The sequence below is a fragment of the Chiloscyllium punctatum genome, chromosome 2 (genome assembly GCF_047496795.1).
Source record: "Chiloscyllium punctatum isolate Juve2018m chromosome 2, sChiPun1.3, whole genome shotgun sequence".
In the NCBI taxonomy this organism is placed as follows: domain Eukaryota; kingdom Metazoa; phylum Chordata; class Chondrichthyes; order Orectolobiformes; family Hemiscylliidae; genus Chiloscyllium; species Chiloscyllium punctatum.
This window is the reverse complement of record NC_092740.1, coordinates 34,416,236-34,437,026: the sequence shown is the minus strand read 5'-3', so window position 1 is coordinate 34,437,026 and position 20,791 is coordinate 34,416,236. Positions and strand designations below refer to the sequence as shown.

Genomic DNA, 20,791 nt, shown 5'->3' with positions numbered 1-20,791 from the left:
GACAGAATCTAACCAACTCCCTTAACATTCAATGGCATGTAATTCACAGAATGCCTACTATCAACGTTCTTGGGTTAGTATTCACCAAAATCTGAACAGGACCATTCATATAAGTACTATGGCAACAAGAGTAGGTCAGAAGGATTTCTGAGGAGAGGTGATAGTGACTACGCTTGACATCAAAAACAGCAATGGAGAATGACATCAAGAATTCCTAACAAAACTGGATTCAATGGGAATCAAGTGAAAAACTGCTTTGGTTGGAGTCATACCTGGCATAAGGAATAATGGCTGCATTTGTTGGAGGTATTCAATATTCGCCAATTGCCTGGATGAGCGCAGCTTCAAATACACTCAAGGAGCTCGACACCATCCAGGATAAAGTATCCTGTGTAATCACTGCCATATCCATATTCACTCCCTTCACCACCCAAACACATCTACAAGATGCACTGCAATAACGTACCAAGGCACCTATGGCAGTACCTTTCAAATCCATGACCAGTACACTTTGAAGGAAAAGGCAGCAAATGCACAACAACATTACCAATTGCAAGTTCTTCTCCAAGCCATACACCTTCCTCTCTTGAAAATATATCAGATTTCATTCAATGTTACCAAATCAAGTTTCTGGAACTCCTTCAAACAGCACTGTGAGTATACCAATAACAGATAGACTGTAGCTGTTCAAGCAACCCACCACTATCTTCTTAAGGACAATTAGGGATGGATACCAATGCAGACTTTGCCATTGACACACAGATCCCATCAAAGTATAAAACAAATTAGAACTGGACATAGATGTTCACATTCCATGAATGAGTAAAATAAACAAGTGTGTAACATGAGCAGCAGATTCGATACATTATTTAGATACGTGGATTACTTTATTTCAAACAATGTATTTCAGCTGCCAATTGATACTGAAGATATATTGTTTCGAATAAAGGGAGGAATTCAGTTGGAAGGAGTCATCAACAAAACAGATGGTGAGTAAATTGCTTTAATATTTATGTTAATCTGGTCTACATTATCAATACAGACTTTTCTATCATTGAATAAGTTAGAATGCATTAAGCAATGAGATTTTCTGCCCTAAAATATTGTAAGACAAGCTCAACATTTTTTTTTGTCATCTTGATTTTGTCCTGTTGTAATTCTCAATACTTCTGTTGAAATCCATTCCCGAGGAAATAGCTATTTTTCAATGCATATAGTTCACACGCCATGATTTAAGAAAAGTTATTTGTGAAATGTCATTTGCAACATTTGCATCACAGGGTGGTTGGGAAGGGGTTTGACACGCTTGCCTTCATTGCTCAGACCATTGAATATAGGAGTTGGATGCCTTCTTGAGGTTGTATAGGACATTGGTGAGGCCTCTTTTGGCGTACTGTGTGCAGTTTTAATTGCCTTGTGAAAGAAATTATATTATTAAACTGGACAGGGTTCAGAAAACAATTACCAGGATGCTGCTGGGAATGGAGGGTCTGAGATACAAAAATGGACAGGAAATACTGCGAGTTTTTTTCTGGATGTTGAGGGGTGACCTTATAGAGGTTTCTAAAATCATGAGGGGCACAGATAAGGTGAATGACAAGGGTCTTTTCATGAGAATGGCGGAGTTCAAAACCGGGGGCACATTTTTAAGATGAGAGATTAAAGATTTACAAAGGATATGAGGTGCAACTGTTTCTACACAGAGTGGTTCATGTGTGGAGTGAACTACCAGACAAAGTAGGCCAAGCACAGGCAGGTGGGACTAGTTTAGTTTGGGAACATAGTCAGCATGGACTGGTTGGACTAAAGGGTCTGTTTCATTGCTATATGATTCTAAGAGTCTATGACTATAACATATGTCTTTATCAACTGAGTGACTTCTCAGAAATCTTACTGCACAATAATAATACTATGAATATTTTACTTCTATTTCTTGGTTGCATCTAATCATGCTATTGTCTTACTTAATTGACAATATTCTGGACCAATGCTAGCAGAGACCGGCCACGATCTGATTCAGGAGAAAGTGAGGACTGCAGATGCTGGAGATCAGAATCGAAGAGCATGATACTGGAAAAGCACAGCCGGTCAGGCGACATTCGAGGAGCAGGAGAATTGATGTTTCAAGCAGAAGCTCTTCATCAATAATGTAGCTTGTGGCCCAAGGGGGTTGAGAGATAAATGGAATGGGGATGGGGCTTGGAGAAAGGTAGCTGGGAATGTGATAGGTAGATGAAGGAGGGGGTGAAGGTGATAGGTTGGAAAGGATGGGTGTGAAGGAAGATGAACAGGAGGACAGTTCAAGAAGGAGAGGCCGAGTTGGAAGGTTGGATCTGGGATAAGGTTGTGGAGGGGAAATGAGGAAACTGGTAAAATCCGCATTGATCCTGTGTAGTCGGAGAGTCCCAAGGCGGAAGATGAGGCTTTCTTCCTCCAGGCGTTGAGTGGTTAGGGTTTAGCGGCATCCAGGAACAGGACCTGCATGTCCTTGGTGGAGTGGGAGAGGGAGTTAAAGTGCTCAGCCACTGGGCAGTGGAATTGTTTAGTTCAGGTGTCCCAGAGATGTTCTCTGAAATGATCCGCAAGTTGGCGTCCTGTCTGTTCAATGTAGAGGACCACATCAGTTGCACCAGATACAGTAGATGACATTGGTAGAGGTACAGGTACAGGTTTTCCAATTCTTCCAGTGGCAGGGCAAGGTGCTGGGAGTGGAGGGTGAGTTGGTGGGCAGAGTGGACCTAACAAGGGCGTTGTGGAGGGAATGGTCTCTCCAGAATGCTGACAGGAGTGGGGAGGGAAATATATATCTCTGTTGATGGGGTCTGTTTGTAGGTGGCAGAAATAGTGGAGGATGATGCGATGTATCCATAGAATGTTGAGGTGGAAGGTGAGAACCAGAGGGATTCTGTCCTTGTTGTGATTGGAGGGGTGGGGCTTAAGGGCGGTGGTGCAGGAATTGGAGGAGATGCACTGGAGGGCATCATCAACCATGAGAGAGGAGAAATTGTAGCATTTGAGGATGTTCTCTCATGGAACTGATCCTCCTGGGAGCAGATGCAGCAGAGGGGGAGGAATTGGGAAAAAGGGATCGTGATTTTACAGGAGGCAGGGTGGAAGGAGGTATAGCCCAGGTAGTGGTCTTCAAAGACACTGCTTCCAACATCTTTTCAGGGAGAAAGTTGTAAAGACTTATTATCCTTTAGCTGACTGCAAGTCTAAGATTGAAAACTAAGCATTATTCTCACCAAAGAGTAATTTGGAGAAAACATTAGAGAGATGGTTGAATCAAAACATAAAGTATTGGGTTATGATCACACATCCCTGCTTTCTGAATGTAAAGCTTCTGACCAGTGGAAGAATGAAGTAACCATAAAGACTCACGTGCTTCTTTACTAAAGCGGAAATAGGAAATGGTCCTGGCTCTTTCACTACCATACAAAAACAGCATAAGAAGCCATCCTTTGCAGGAATTGGAGACTGATACTTTGGACACAATGAATGGCTGGACAAATGATCAACTTTCATGGATAAAACTTAAGAAAATATGATTTCCTAACTGCTTGTGAGATGTGGTAAGATTTTGACAAATTCAGAAAGAGTGAAGATAGCTCCATCAAAGAGCTGAGGGGTGACTTAATTGAAATATACACAATAATGACGGGCTTGATAGTGTGGACAGAGAAGATCTGTTTTCCCTAGCAAAGAGGGCAATTGACTGGCATCGTGGATTTAAGGTGATTAGAGAGCACATAAGGAAAACATTTTTCATTTAGAAAGTGGTGAAAACCTAGCATTTATTATCCAGTTTGGTGCTTGAAGTGGAAACATTCAATTCCTTTAAAACTAACCTCAACCTGCACCAAGAGGTATAATCTGAAAGGTTACAGACCAGGTGTTGGGAAGTGGGATTAGAACAGCTGGCTAATGTTTTCAGCTGCAGAGACCCTGAAGTGAATGGTATCTTTCTGTGCCACAGCTTATGTATGGTTTTATGGTCCTGGTACAATGCAGAATTCAAAAGATTGTACACAAGAATGCAGAAATTCTTTTTTGCTCCTCAATTTCCTGTTAACTATTGGGAGGGGAGCTATTATACAATCCCATTAAAGTGATCAACTCCTTCTTATTTCTCAGTTCCACCCATATAGCTTCACTGGACAATCCCCCCGGAATACTGTCTCTAAGTACTGTTATGATGTTTTCCCTAATCAAAACACTACTGACATTAGCCTAGCTTGTCATAATTCCATTTTTTTATCCTGTCTATCCATTTGTTAATAATGGAGTTACATTGTCAACCCTCTAATCTGTAAGAAATTCTCCAGAGTATATAGAATTTTGGAAGATGACCACCAATGCATCCAGTATTTCCAGGGTCACTTCCTTCAGTACTTTGAGCCTGGTGATTTCCCAGGCTTCAATCCCATTAATTTCCCTTGTACCATTTTCTTAGTACTACTGATTTATGTAAATTGTACATTGATCCCTACACTCTTGCTTCCCTAACATTTCTTGGAGACTATTTGTGCCCTCTTTTGAGAAGTCAGAAACAAATTCTGTTTAAATTCTAAGGAAAAAAAAACAAAGAACTGCTAATGCTGGAAATCAGGAATGAAAACAGAAGTTGCTAGAAAATCTCAACAGGTCCGGTAGTATCTGTGGAGAGAAAGCAGAATTAACATTTTGAGTCCAGTAACTTTGCTCTGTCTGTATGGATGCTGCTAGACCTGCAGAGTTTTTCCAGCAATTTCTGTTGTTTCTGTGTTAAATTTCTCTACCATTTCTTTGTTCTCTATTATTTCCCTGCCTTCTGACTGTAAGGGACCCACATTTGTCTTTACTAATGATTTGGTTCTTCACGTGTTTATAGTGGTTTTACGGTCAGTTTCTATGTTCCATACAATTTTACTCGCATTGTTTTTTCGCCCTCTCGATCAAACGTCTTCCCCTTTTTTTACTGTATTCTAACGTGTTCCCAATCCTCAGGGTTCCTGCTTTTTCTGGCAACTTTATGTATCTTCACCACTGATCCTCCATTAACTCCTTTAATAAGGTTTCCTTCCATTCTCACCAAATTAATGCCTCTTACCCTCATAGATTTCCTTATTTGGAATTCAATTAGATTAGATTACTTACAGTGTGGAAACAGGCCCTTCGGCCTAACAAGTCCACACCGCCCCGCCGAAGCGTAACCCACCCATACCCCTACATCTACATCTACCCCTTACCTAACACTACGGGCAATTTAGCATGGCCAATTCACCTGACCTGCACATCTTTGGAGTGTGGGAGGAAACCGGAGCACCCGGAGGAAACCCACACAGACACGGGGAGAACGTGCAAACTCCACACAGTCAGTCGCCTAAGGTGGGAATTGAACCCGGGTCTCTGGCGCTGTGAGGCAGCAGTGCTAACCACTGTGCCACCGTGCCGCTAAATTAGTTTGCATGCTCATTCCTGGATGCTGTTTCATTCTGTAAACTACTTATTCTTTGTTCAGGTTGACCACCACAAAGTAAGTATTTATAGTTTATGACCTTTTGTGTAATGCTTGCTTGTTAAATTCTGTTGCAGTGTCACAGCATTTGGTTTGGCGCACAGTTAATATTTCAAAATGCCCAATTTGCCATTTACATAGCTACATGAGGATGCGAGTTTATTAGTACAGACATTACTGAAAACGTATTCTAGGCATAACTGCATTTACAACCTTCTTCTTTTCTTTATCTTCATTGAACTCAGAAGAAGGAATTAAAGCAGGCTTTAAGGAAGCCATGAATGACCTGTTGTCTAAGATAGATTCAAAGGCTCTCGTCCTGAATTTTCTTGGTAGCCCATTGTATATGTGGCCCAAAACCCACGCCAGTACACATCCAACACAACTGCAAGAAGATACTCAGTGCAAGATCATCTTAAACTATGTTACGTAAGTAGTAGAATGGAATGTATAAATAAATAAACAAATAAATAAATACATGGATAGGCTACTTAGACAGGTTATAAGGAGAAATTACTTTTTTAAAAATGTATTTTTTCATGGGGTGTGGGTTACTTTGGTAAGGCCAACATTTATTGTGCATCCCTAGTTACTCTTGAACTGAAGACTTGCCAGACCATTTCAGAGGGTAGTTAGAGTCAACTACATCCTTCACTAAGAGAGAGGTGAACCTGTGGAACTCTCTACCACAGGAAGCCATGGAAAATTAATCATTGAGTACGCTCAAGTCAGTAATGACATCAAGTGATGTGGTGAAAGTGCAGGAAAATAGAACTGAATTAGATCAGCCATGACCTCATTGAATGGCAGGGCAAGTTTACGGAGCTGAACACCCTTCTCCTGCTGTATTTCTCATGTCTCCATGAATCTGGTAAATACCACCTTACTCCATCAGTCAATGTTCTTAGTTCCAGTACACTCTCTACAAGGACTTCACTAAATTGCATAGTGCATTTATTAAAACTTAATAATAGGAATTTTGCTTGAACATATCACCCTTAATTCTGTTCTTCCAGATTTGAGCTGTGTCTGGAGCTAAACAATATTCTCAGTAATATAATAATAAAATAATGGGCAGGTGTTTACAAATATAATTCAGAAGCTATTAGAAATAATTTCAGCTTATTTATGATAAGTAGAGAGAAGGTCATCACTTAGCTTCTGATTTTTTTTGAAATATTGATACTAAACAAACCTAGTAACTTGCTAATCACTAATTATGAAGGAACCAAAGCAGAATTGCTAGACTTTATTTGATGTTTCCTCATCTTGGCCATTAAGATTCTTTATGAAAAAGCATTTATCTAGGCTTTAAATTGTTGATCAGCAATCAATATAATCTATGCCTGGTGAATAAGGTTTAATTACATTGGTTCACTTTGAGATACGAACAAATGAGTAGAACTGTGTTTGTATTGACATTTTGAGTACTCACAGAATCACAAAATTATTACAGCTCAGAAAGAGCATTTGGTCAATCATGCCTGCACTGACTCTTCAAATAAGCATCATTATCTATAGCTAATGTCTTGTTTGGTTCCCATATCCTTGCACATCATTCCTTATCCAAACAATTTTCCAATGCCCTCTTGAATGCCTCAATTGAACCTGTCTCCACTAAATTTCCAAACTATGTATTTCATACCCTAACTACTCGCTGTGTGAAAAGGTATTTTTCTTACATCATCCTTGCTTCTTTTGCAAACCACTTTAAATCTTTGCCCTTTTGTCTTGCTCCTTTCATGGGCAGGAATAGCTTCTCCCTAACTGCTCAGCCTGCTCATGATTTTGAAAAGCTCTATCAAATCCCCTCTGAGCCTTCTTATCTTATGGAGAACATACCAACTTCTACAATCTATCCTCACAACTGAAGGTTCACATTTCTGGAACTATCCCTATAAATTGCTTTTGCACTTTCTCCAAAGTATTCATATCTCTCCTATAATGTGGCACCCACAACGATACACAATACTCCAGCTAACGTCTAACAAGTATTTTGCACATTTTCAACATCACTTCCATGCTCTTGTACCTCCATGCTCTTGTTCCCTATGCCCCTATTAATAATATCAGAGATATAGTATCATGCATTAACTGCTTTCTCCATTTCTCCTGCCACCTTCAATTCTCTGTGCATATGTACATACAGGTACCCCTGCTCATGCACCCCCTTTAGAATTGTACTGCTATTGTTTTTTAATGTTCTACCTATCAAAGTACATCACCTTACACTTCTCTCCACTGAACCTCACCTGTCACCTATTCACCCACACCACCAACTTATCAACGTTGTTTTGGAATTCCATACTGTCCTCTGCAATTCTTTGAGGTTTTGTGTCATCTGTAATCCTTGAAATGGTGCCCTGCACATCAAGATCCAGATGTTAATATATATCAGGAAAAGCAAGAGTCCCAATGCTGGCCTCTGGGGAGCTCTATGACAAACCTTCCCTTAGCCCAAAAATATTCATTACTCTCTGTTTTCTAACATTCAGGCAATTTTGTATCCATATTTCAACTGTCCCTTTATACCAAAACTAATAACTTCCCTCACAGTTCTGTTGTGATTTGATTTGATTTGATTTATTACTGTCATATGTACTGAGATACAGTGAAGAGAATTGTTTTGCATGCTATACAAGCAGATCACACCAGACAAAGTGCATCAGGGTAATAGAACAGAGTGCAGAATATAGTGTTACTGCCGTACAGAATGTGCAGAGAGAGAGGGAGAGAGATCGTCATTAAAATTTGTGAGGTCCATTCAAAAGTCTGAGAGGTGACTTTATAGAAGTTTATAAAATCATGAAGGGCATGGATAGGGTGAATAATCTATGCCTTTACCCCAGGGTAGGGAAGTCTAAAATTAGAGGACATAGGCTTAAGGTGAGAGGGGAGAGATTTAAAGGGACTTAAGGTGTACCTTTTTCATGCAGAGGGTGGGCTGTGTATGGAACAAGCTACCACAGGAAGTGGTGGAGGCTGGTACAAAATGTAAAGGATATCTGGGTGGGGACATGAATCGGAAGGGTTTAAGGGGAAATGGGCCAAATGTTGGCAAACGGGGCCAGATTAATTTAGGATATTTGGTTGCTAAGGATGAGTTGGACTGAAGGGTCTGTTTCCATGCTGTACAACTCTGTGACTTGATGTAATGCCTTTTACAACCTTAGATATCCCATTTTATAGCCATTGAAAGCTTTTTAAAGTGTAGTCAGGTCATCACTGTTGTAAAATAGGGATGAAGGTAACACAAATCCAATTTAATTTGTCCTTTGTTATGTTCAATACCACTCCTGAGCTTTAAAGTTCTGATAAAGCATCGCAGTTGCTTTGAACTTGATTAACTCTGTTACAGGAATTTTGTAGAATGTGTTATATATCTTGTAAATTCAGTCTCTTCATACAGTATTAGATCAGCAAAACAAGCCTTTGATGGAGAAAATTAGACCTATAACCATGCAACCTGCATCCCAGCAGTGCACTAGTCCAACGTGTGTGATCTGTTCATTCTGATGGAGTGAACAAAAAAGAAATCTGGAGTTTCATATCTTTCTCATATCTTTTGTATGAATAGAACTGAAGATGTTTGAATAGTTCTGTCTCTGTCTTGTTTAATTCATTGATGTCAATATGATAGTACCAGATACCAGAACGTGAAGAGTCAGGCTCTATTTCTGTCCTACCTTATCAGTTTACAATTTTTGTTTCAGGCCAGAGGTCAGTGACTTACTTAAAAAGGCTTCCCAACAGAAATCGTTAAAGATTTCACCTCTGGTAGGCATGTAGATTTTATAACTTTTGCATTGAAACATTTTTTGCTTTTACAAGTATTTCTGATGGGACACTATGTGTAATGACATAAAGGAACAGCAGTTGAGAGTGTGGTGCTGGAAAGCACAGCAGGTCAGGCAGCATCTGAGAAGCAGGAGAATCGACGTTTCAGGCAAAAACCCTACATCAGGAACCATCAGGCTGCAACATTAACTAAACGGATCAGTGCATCCAATTCCTTGTTAGTTTCATTTATAGAGAAAAATTAGGCTGACTGGAGGCTTTGTAAGCAGTATTTATTTCACATTGATCACACACTGATCATGTAGCTTACGTCTCACAGTTCCCTGAAGTTCAAAATAATCACACTATTTCACCTCAATCCATGAGACTTCACACAATCTAGTATCAAAGTTAAGGATTCCCAGTGGTTCTTACCTCCCAACTCAGAGGCTAGGTCTGGATGAGATGCTGTTCTTAGGGTTGATGCAAACTCAATGGGCCAAATGGGTTCTTTCTGCACTGTGAAGACTCTATCATTCTCTATCCACTGTCCTGTCACCTCTATTGGTAGGTCACACTTACCCCAAGGATTGTTATGGATGGTACTGTTTCAGATATTGCTTATAATGTATGACTGACTGAGTATAACTATGCAAGGATGTTCCTTGACTATGCAACAATTCCCCCAATTTTGGCAGTAATTCCCAGGTACTAGTGATAGGGCTTTGCAAGATTGACTGGGTTCTGTTGTGCCTATTGATTGTGGCAATGGAAAGTTGTCCATCTGCTTTCATTACTCTTAATGAGACATGTTGTCACTTTTAATCCAATTGAGTGGCTTGAATTTAAAAGGGACCTAAGGTGTACCTTTCTCATGCAGAGGGTGGGGAGTGTATGGAATAATGCTACCATAGGAAGTGGTGGAGGCTGGTACAAAATGTAAAGGATATCTGGGTGGGGACATGAATTGGAAGGGTTTAGGGGGAAATGGGCCAAATGTTGGCAAACGGGCCAGATTAATTTAGGATATTTGGTTGCTAAGGATGAGTTAGAGCCATAGAGTTATACAGTATGGAAATAGGCAGGTGGTTAATCGTCAATCACATTGCTTTGGTTTTAGATTCACATGGAGGCAGTTTACATTAGGACAACAGTTTTACTTTCCTAAAAGACATTAATGAATATGATAGATGGTGAGTTCTATCTGGTTGGAGAATGTCATTGTCCAGTACTTGTGTGGTTAAAGTATGCTTGCCACTTAGCCTAAAACTATTTTTTTGTCCAGGTCTGTCTGCATAGGTCCAGGAGTGTCCAAGGGTAGTGAATGGTGCTAAACAATATGTAATCATCAATTCTGATCTTATGATGGAATGATTAATAAATAACAAAACAGCTAAAGATCCTTAAGTCAAATGTACTATCCTGAATTCCTCCAGCAATGTTCTAGTACTTAGGCTTTTAGCTTCCAACTACAAATATCTTCTTTTGTGCTAGATCAGATGTCAAACAAGCGGAGTTTTCCCCGATTCCCACTGAACTCAATTTTGCAAGGCTCTTTGATTTCACAATGTGCCAAAATGCTACCTCAATGTTAAGTCTCTAGATCATTATACCAGGCCTAAAGATTACTAGTCCAACTACATAAACAGTAATATTTCCATTTTTTTGTTTCATTCCTTGAAAGTGTGCATGCAGGGAGATACCTAAGATAGAATAACAGTTCTACAGGGGCAGTCAGCAACATCATGTTAGAGCAAGACAGGCTGATTTGTTCCACTGTCAGTGAATAGAATAAAGCAAATTCATTCATTCAGGAAGAAAGAGCAAAGAAATATCAATAAATATGCCCCTTTTCGGCATCTGCTCAGATTACAATTTATGTTACTTTCTTGGAACACAAGGGGAGGACACTGGTAGTATATTTTCCCTTTTCTAATGAAGACGTGTGCTCTGCCATATTATTAGATGAGGCAAAAGTGAGGACCGCAGGTGCTGAAAACCAAAGTTTAGATCAGAGTGGTGCTGGAAAAGCACAGCAGACCAGGCGGCATCCGAGGTGCAGGAAAATCAACGTTTCGAGCAAAAGCCTTTCATCATTCCTGTGCTTTTCCAGCACCACTCCGATCTAAACACATATTCTTAGATTACATCAGTCTGGTGTTCAAAAGCACACCAGCAATATTCTTTGTTATGGGAAGGATGTTATTAAACGGTAAAAGATCTAAAAAAGATTTACAGGGATGCTACTACAACTGGAAGGTTTGAATTATAAAAAGGGATGGATAAGCTGGGACATTGTTTTCCTGGAGCATAGGAGGATGAGGGTGGCTCTGTAGAGATTTATAAAATCATGAGGGGCATGGATAGGGTGAATAGCCAAGGTCTTTTCCTCAAGGTCAGGGAGTCCAAACCTAGAGTGCACAGGTTTAAGATCAGAGGGGAAAGATTTAAAAAGGGACCTGAGGGGCAACTTTTCACACAAAGGGTGGTGCGTGTATGGAACAAGCTGCCAGCGGAAGTGACAGAGGTGGGTATAACCATAACAGATATAATTATAAAGATATTTAGACAGGTTCATGGATAGAAAAAATTAGAGGCATATATGCCAATGCAGACAAATGGGACTAGTTCAGTTTAGGAATCCTGGTCGGCATCAACAAGTTGGGCCAAAGGGCCTACTTCCATGCTGTATAACTCTATGGCTTAAATTCCAAATACTTTTGTAGATTAAGACAATCAAACTGGAAGGCAGGCCCTGAGTGATTCACTTGTTATCTGCTGACCTTATGTTCGCAGACTATTTAAGAAGTTGCCAACCTTATAACTTAAAATAAATCCGTAATAAATCCTGTATAACTATTTTTAACTTACAGAAAATAGTAAACATGGAGGTACAATTTCAGATAGCACAGCTTGGTACCGTTCAAAAAATGGTTGTCCAACACAATAAGACGTCACGTGGGCACTTCAAGCTGACTCTTCCTATCGATGTGCTAGTATTTGCAAAACCAGAGGAACCATTGGGAAAGTATGTATTGTCCAAAATGCTGAGTGATTTCTGAACTAATTTACTATGTTAGCAGTGCAATAATGTAGTTGACGGTCAACAATACTTGTTGATAAGATATTTCTTAACACAGTGCCTCCATAATCTCTTTAGCTAAATATTTTAATGATGCTCTTGTTTAGTTTCATTCTGTGGCTTATGCTAGATACTTTGCGCCAATGGAATGCCTTCTCTGGAAAGGCACATCTCCATTTCTTTAACATTGGCATTTATTGAAATACTTTTTGGAGAATTTTAAGTTTGCTCTAACTGCTGTCTGCTGACTCCTGAACAGCTATGTTTATCTATATTTTCAATATTGAAGGTGAAGTGTAAGATCCATTTGAAAACCCCCAGCAAAGATTGACATATATCGACAAACCTCTTCCTTCAACTTTGGAAAGTGTGGTCTGTAATCCAAAGAAACATAATGCACTTATTGTATTTAGACATTTTAGACACTGAAAAGAAGTTCAGTGACCTCATGACTCTCTCAGGGTTCCCTCATTGCTCTTTATTTTTGGTTTTGTTTTTAAAATGATTCCCAAGTAAAGATCACATTACATTTACCTCTTTTCTTTTTTCGAAGTAGTTTGAAGGGAGCCAGTTTCTTTCTTAAAGAAACTTGCAAGTGCTGAGTAGAAGTACAGCACATTTGCCAAATGTATCAAGTGAATGTTTTGCATTCTCCCTGTCTACTTAGTCCAGAGCCCTCATGACTGTGAACAACATTATCAAATCTCCTCTGGATCTTACCTTCTCGAATTCTGTTGGTGGTAATGCTGTGACTGGAGAACTGCCAGTCACTCGATTGGTTGCTCACAGCATCAATGAAATCATCGATGTACCGGGTATCACTCTCTTGTCTGGAATTGGAAAAGTTTATGAATTTTGCTTCCAATTTCCACCTTGCACTACAAACCAACCGACTCCCAGTGGCCTTGACTATATATCCTCATACCCTGCTTCCTGTAAAGACTCTATTCCATTTTCCCAGTTCCTCCATCTCCGCCACATCTGTTCTGCTCTCACCCTATCTCTTCCCTCCCACAATGATAGGGTTCCCTTTGTCTTCACTTATCATCCCACCAGCATCCTCATCCAGATGATCTTTAACCACCATTTCCACCATCTCCAGCCGGATGCCACCACCAGACACATCTTCCCCTTCCCTTCCTTGTCAACCTTCTGCAGGGACTGTTCCTCTTGGGACACCCTAGTCTACTCCTCCTTCACTTCCAACACTCCCCCAGCCCCATGGCACTTTCCCCTGCAACTGCAGATGGTGCAACACCTAGCTGTTTACTTCTTCCCTCCTCACCAACTTCCAGACACATCTTCCAGGTGCCGCCGTGCTCTATCTGCACTTTGCTCAATCTAGTCTACTGCCTTTGCTGCTCACAATGGGGTCTCCTCTACATTAGGGAGACAAAGCGTAGGCTGGGTGATCATTTTGCATAACACCTATGTTCTGTCTGCAATAAAAAGCCCTGAGCTGCCAGTTGCCACCACCTTGCTCCCTGGCCAATGTCTCTATCTCAGGCTTGCTGCAGTGCTCCAGCATAGCTCAGCGCAACCTGGAAGAACAGCACCTCATTTTCTACTTGGGGACTTTTCAGCCTATTGGTCTCAATTTAAAGTTTAACAATTTTAGGGCTTGAGCACTTTTTCCCAAGCTTCCCCCCAACCCTACACACCAGGTCTTGTTATCACATGGCCTTATATTACACACCACTCAATGTTGGCCACAATAGTCCCTATTAGCAGATATTCATTCTCCCAGGATGACCGTTATCCACTCCTTTGTCTACAACTGTGTTTCTCTCTTTTTGGGCTCTATCCCCACCTATCCTTTATTCCTTAACCCATACCGCCACCCGATCTTCTGCATAAAAATACAACTTTTTCCTAGCTACAATCAGCTCTAAAGAAGGGTCGCTGGGCCTGAAACATTAACTCTGATTTGTCTCCATAGATGCTGCCAGAACTGGTGAGATTTTCTAGCAATTTCTGTTTTTGTTTCTGATTTCCAGCACCCGCAGTTCTTTTGGAATTTTAACCAATGCATAAGATTGTTGAAGGATCTGGGCATCAAGTGACTGATGATGGGAATGGGATTTCAAGGGATGTCAGTCATGTGGGAGGAGACAGGGAGATCTGAAACAAGAGGAAGTCTGTCAGCGGGAACAACACTTACTGATGCCCTCTGCTGGGCACCAATTATCTAAAACTGAGGGACCTTTTCCTGAAAATGCACATTAAATTTTGACAGAGCAGTTTGCATTGTTTCATCACACAGGGTGAGTCCTCTGGTCACTCTGGATTTCATCCTTGACTTCTCAAAGACCCTATATCTCTCTCCAGCATGACCAGAGCCATCCCCTTCCCTTTCTATCTCTAGATGCATTGGAATAGCCACGAGGTTTGTCCTCTTCTGCATTAAACAGTATTGAAATTCAGTTCTGATTGTGTCAACTGACCATTTTGTTTTGAGCTATTCATTTAATTTCAGCCCTGACTTTTGTTTTCCTGGGCAGAATTTAACGGGACCTTCCCATTGGTTTGCAGATGGCAGCAGGCAATAGAATAACCCTGGTGGCTATTCCCCTGCTCTATAAATCAACCTTGACCTATTAACAATCACCAAAAGCAACCTACCCACTCTCATCTCAGTTGATTCAGGGGATGTAGAGTCAGTGTGGATAGAGCTTCGAAACACTAAGGGTAAAAAGACCCTCATGGGAGTCATCTACAGGCCCCCAAACAGTAGTCTGGATGTTGGAGGTAAGTTGAATCAGGAGCTGAAATTGGCTTGTCGCAAAGATGTTACTACAGTTGTTATGGGGGATTTTAACATGCAGGTAGACTGGGAGAATCAGGATGGTATCGGGCCTCAAGAAAGAGACTTTGTGGAGTGCCTCAGAGATGGATTTTTAGTGCAGCTGGTGCTGGAGCCGACCAGGGATAAGGCGATTCTGGATCTGGTATTGTGTAACGAACCAGAATTGGTCAGTGACCTCGAAGTGAAGGAGCCATTGGGAAGTAGTGACCATAATACAATAAGCTTCAATCTGCAATTTGAGAGGGAGTGGGTACAATCTGAAGTGACAATATTTCAGTTGAATAAAGGGAAATATGGAGCTATGAGGGAGCAACTGGCCAAAGTTCAATGGTTTAATACCTTAACAGGGAAGACCGTGGAGGAACAATGGCAGATATTTCTGTGTATAATGCAGAAGATGCAGGATCAGTTCATTCCTAAAAGGAAGAAAGATCCCAGGAGGAGACATGGGCGGCCGTGGCTGACAAGGGAAGTAAAGAAACATATAAGGTTAAAAGAGAAAAAGTATAACTTAGCGAAGATAAGCGGGAAAACGGAGGACTGGGAAGCTTTTAAAGAACAACAGAGGATTAGTAAGAAGGAAATACGCAGAGAAAAAATGAGGTACGAAGGTAAACTGGCCAAGAATATAAAGGAGGATAGTAAAAGCTTTTTTAGGTATGTCCAAGGCAAAAAAATGGTTAGGACAAAAATTGGGCCCTTGAAGACAGAAGCAGGGGAATATATTACTGGGAACGAAGAAATGGCAGAGGAATTAAATGGGTACTTCAGATCTGTGTTCACTGGGGAAGACACAAGCAATCTCCCTGAGGTAACAGTGGCTGAAGGACCTGAACTTAAGGGAATTTCTATTTGCCAGGATTTGGTGTTGGAGAGACTGTTAGGTCTGAAGGTTGATAAGTCTCCGGGACCTGATGGCCTGCATCCCAGGGTACTGAAGGAGGTGGCTCGGGAAATCGTGGATGCGCTGGTGATTATTTTCCAGAGTTCAATAGAATCGGGGTTGGTTCCTGAGGATTGGAGGGCGGCTAATGTTGTGCCACTTTTTAAGAAGGGTGGGCGGGAGAAAGCAGGAAATTATAGACCAGTTAGTCTGACCTCAGTGGTGGGAAAGATGCTGGAGTCTATTATAAAGGATGAAATTACGGCACATCTGGATAATAGTAACAGGATAGGACAGAGTCAGCATGGATTTATGAAGGGGAAATCATGCTTGACTAATCTTCTTGAATTTTTTGAGGATGTAACTCGGAAGATGGACGAGGGAGATCCAGTGGATGTAGTGTACCTGGACTTTCAGAAAGCTTTTGATAAAGTCCCACACAAGAGGTTAGTGAGTAAAATTAGGGCGCACGGGATTGGGGGCAAAGTACTAGATTGGATAGAGAATTGGTTGGCTAATAGGAAACAAAGGGTAGTGATTAACGGCTCCATTTCGAAATGGCAGGCAGTGACCAGTGGGGTACCGCAGGGATCCGTGCTGGGACCGCAGCTTTTTACAATATATGTAAATGATATAGAAGATGGTATCAGCAATAACATTAGCAAATTTGCTGATGACACAAAGCTAGGTGGTAGGGTGAAATGTGATGAGGATGTTAGGGGATTACAGGGTGACCTGGACAAGTTAGGTGAGTGGGCAGATGCATGGCAGATGCAGTTTAATGTGGATAAATGTCTGGTTATCCACTTTGGTGGCAAGAACAGGAAGGCAGATTACTACCTCAATGGTATCAAATTAGGTAAAGGGGCTGTTCAGAGAGATCTGGGTGTTCTTGTACACCAGTCAATGAAGGCAAGCATGCAGGTACAGCAGGTCGTGAAGAAGGCTAATAGCATGCTGGCCTTCGTAACAAGAGGGATTGAGTATAGAAGCAAAGAGGTGCTTCTGCAGCTGTACAGGGCCCTGGTGAGACCACACCTGGAGTACTGTGTACAGTTCTGGTCTCCAAATTTGAGGAAAGACATTCTGGCTATTGAGGGAGTGCAGCGTAGGTTCACGAGGTCAATTCCTGGAATGGCAGGATTGCCTTACACGGAAAGACTGAAGCGACTGGGCTTGTATACCCTTGAGTTTAGAAGACTGAGAGGGGATCTGATTGAAACGTATAGGCTTATGAAAGGATTGGACACTCTGGCAGGAGGGAACATATTACCGTTGATGGGGGAGTGCCGAACCAGAGGACACAACTTAAAAATACGGGGTAGACCATTTAGGACAGAGATGAGGAGAAACTACTTCACACAGAGAGTGGTGGCTGTGTGGAATGCTCTGCCCCAGAGGGCAGTGGAGGCCCAGTCTCTGGATTCTTTTAAGAAAGAATTGGATAGAGCTCTTAAAGATAGTGGAGTCAAGGGGTATGGAGATAAGGCTGGAACAGGATACTAATTAGGAATGATCAGCCATGATCATATTGAATGGCGGTGCAGGCTCGAAGGGCAGAATGGCCTACTCCTGCATCTATTGTCTATTGTCTATTGTCTATTGTCTATTGAGATCTGTAAGTGTTTAATTAATGCCCAGTTAAAGGCTGCACCCATCTGACTTCAATTTTCAGGTTATCTTGAGGTCAGAGATGATTATAGGCCTGGTAAGTTGTGTTGTTTAGGCCTCAGGAGGAAAAAAACATCAGTACTTGGCTCATGGGCTCTCATAGCCCATTGGGACTCCCCCAGGGTCTTCAATTTTTGAGTGATCCATTTAATCCCTTACTGGAAATATAGGTTGGAAGCGCTTTGAGGTGGAGCCTCTTCTTGACTAAAGGGTAGAAATCTGCACAGTGGCTCAGTAGTTAGCACTGCTGCCTCACAGCATGAGGGACGTGGGTTTGATTCCATATGACTGTCTGTGAGGAGTTTGCACATTCTCTCCATGTCTGCATGGATTTCCTACAGTTTCCTCCCACAGTCCAAAGATGTGCAGGTTAGGTGAAATGGCCAAGCTAAAATTGCCCATTGTGTTCAGGGATGTGTAGGTTAGGTGCATTAGGTTAGGGTAAATGTAGAGTAGTAGGGGAATAGGCCTTGGTGGGTTACTCTTCGGCGGGTCAGTATGGACTTGTTGGGTCGAAGGGCTTGTTTCCGCACTGTAGGGATTCTTCTAAAAAAAAACCAATTAATGGCCAGCAGGATGTTAAATGGCTAAGTGACGGCTGGCACCAGTGAGGATGTGGTCAGAAACACCAATAACGATGAATTTTTGACCCCCTCTCCCATCCCACTACAAAGCTTGATCAGATGGCTGAGCTCTTTGAAATGCAATTCAATCATCTGGTTTCCTATTACAAAGCTGAAAGATACATTTGAGCTCAGGGATAATTTCAAATACTTAAGGTATTTGACTCTGGAGGTTTTGTTCATGCAGTTGTGAAGGGAATCTCATCATGAACATCTGGCTTAATTTCAAAGTTACAAATGGGTTCAGCTCAGTAAGGCTTAACAGTATCGTCTTTCCATAAAAATATTTGCAGGATAGACCTAGCATAGTGGTTTGGAAATAAGCATTGTTTTCATATTGAGGAGACCCTTCATCATATTATCTGGCACTACCACAATGCGAAATTTGATTTCTAACAGATCTAACATCTTAAAACTGGGACAGCAGTACTTCCTTGAACTAGAATCTGCAATATCATGGAGAACATCTCCTGAATGCTGACATTACTATCAAACTAGGAGTGTGCAAAGGGCATGCCAGAAGCAGCAATAGGCATACCTAAAATTCAGGGTATCAACCAGGTCAAAATATGACACTGGATTAATTCAATTGCAAACAGTGCAAGTATTATACAATGCACAGAGCTAAGAGATCTCGCAAACAACAGATCTAAGTTATATAATCCTGCCACATCTGGTCATGAATTTTGGTAGATAATTAAACAAATGGCTGTAGGAGGACGTGACACAATGATCCCCATCCTCAAGGAGAGATTTGATGAAACATACAAGATTCTTAGTGGACTTTATAGGATAGATGTGGAAAAGTTGTTTCCCTTTGTGGGACATTCTAGGACCTGCAGGCTTTTAATGGACCAGGCCAGACCCCCTCTAAACATTTCAAGAGGGTAGCCTGACCTGCCCTTTTTTAGATAGGTATAGATGGATTTCAGAAAACATGGAAATTCTGAAAATCAAAAATAAAAGCTGCAAGTATTATAAGTTATAAGTACTACCATCAACGTTTTTAAAACATATATTCTTAAAATGAATTCCAGTTGAACTTTAAAGTTGAGGAATTTGATAGAAAAATGCGGGAAAATAAGCCATAAAATCCCTGTTTACTGATTCAAAACGCTTTAAATGTTTCTGATGTTATTTCAGGAGAGAGCAGCAGCTTTTAGGGAAACTAAATGCTTTTGTACCCAATTTTGTGTTGAGATAAAATAATTTTTTTCTTGTCAAGTAGCATTAATATATATCCAGTTATTAAGTAAGGTTATGCATTTATAATAAATGATGTTTTTGACAGGCTACAGGATCAGTTTGTGGAATCAGTCACCACACAGGTAGCTGCAATGAGTGATTGCATTCAACGATACACAAAAGGAAAAACTGTTCCACAGCCGCAAGCATTCCACTTCGAATTACCAGAGAAAATGCCTCTTACTACAGTAATATTCCCTGCTGGAGTCAGTGATGAAGCTCTGGAACTGCAACGGAAAGTACGGTTGGAGTCCTGGACAATATTCCCATTTAAACAGTCTGTCCCCATGAGTTTGTCTACTTTTCCCTTCATATATCTATTAGTGTATAAAGAAAGCAAAAACCATGCTTACATCTCTTTTCAAAGATAGATTTTCCTGAAACAAGTTGCTAGCTTGTCACTGGAGGCAGTGGCTTGAAGGGCATCAAGCATGCTTAGCTGGAGATTAACCTGCTCTTCCCTTCCCTGGCCACTGGCATGTCAGTTTCTGGGTTGAATGTTAACCTGTTTGGACATGTTACAAATGCACGCCATGAGGAAGAATTCATAAGGTGCATTTGGGACAGTTTCCTAGAATGATATGCTGTGGATCCAACCAGGGATCAGACTATTTTTGATCTGATGTATAATGAGGCAAGCTTAATAAGGGATGTCAGAGTAAAAGATCCCCTCAGAAGCAGTGACCAGACATGGTTGAATTTAGCATTCAGTTTGAGAAGGATGAACTTGGGTCAGAAACATCTACGATACACTTAAATAAGTGTAATTGAGTTAAGGATTGATGTCGGTGGTTTACGCTGAAGATCAATGGCAGCTATTTAAGAAAATAGTTAATATTTGATGCAAATACATATTCCAATGTGGAAGAAGGATTCTAGAAAGGGTATAAGCCAATCATGGTTAGCTAGCAAAGTTAAGCATAGCATCAGATTGATTGAAAGAAAAAATAAACAATGTGGCAAAATTTAGTGAAAAGCCAAAGTTTTAAAGACCAATAAAAGACAACTAAAAAAAAACAGAAGATAAACTTTGACAGTAAATTTGTAAGTAGTAACAAGAAAGATAGCAAGAGCTTATTAAAATGTATAAAGAAGGAAGAGGGGAATCAAAGTGAACATAGGCCACTTAGAAATGAGATTAGGGAAATAATCCCGAGCAGATTGCTTGATTCTAGCCTTTCAATTCTCTGCCAATCACCTGCCTAGT

The 20,791-nt window shown here is 40.9% G+C and overlaps 1 protein-coding gene across 1 annotated transcript in view; it reads left to right on the top strand.

The window, feature by feature from the left end:
- Window positions 1-287: 287 nt before the first annotated feature.
- Window positions 288-20,791, top strand: part of LOC140492255 (ufm1-specific protease 2-like) — a 60,643-nt gene continuing 40,139 nt past the window's right edge. The window contains exons 1-6 of the mRNA XM_072591189.1: window positions 288-383; window positions 911-989; window positions 5,743-5,926; window positions 9,211-9,274; window positions 12,148-12,302; window positions 19,631-19,823. Coding sequence (XP_072447290.1) covers window positions 288-383; window positions 911-989; window positions 5,743-5,926; window positions 9,211-9,274; window positions 12,148-12,302; window positions 19,631-19,823 — 771 coding nt within the window. The remainder of the gene's footprint in view (window positions 384-910; window positions 990-5,742; window positions 5,927-9,210; window positions 9,275-12,147; window positions 12,303-19,630; window positions 19,824-20,791) is intronic.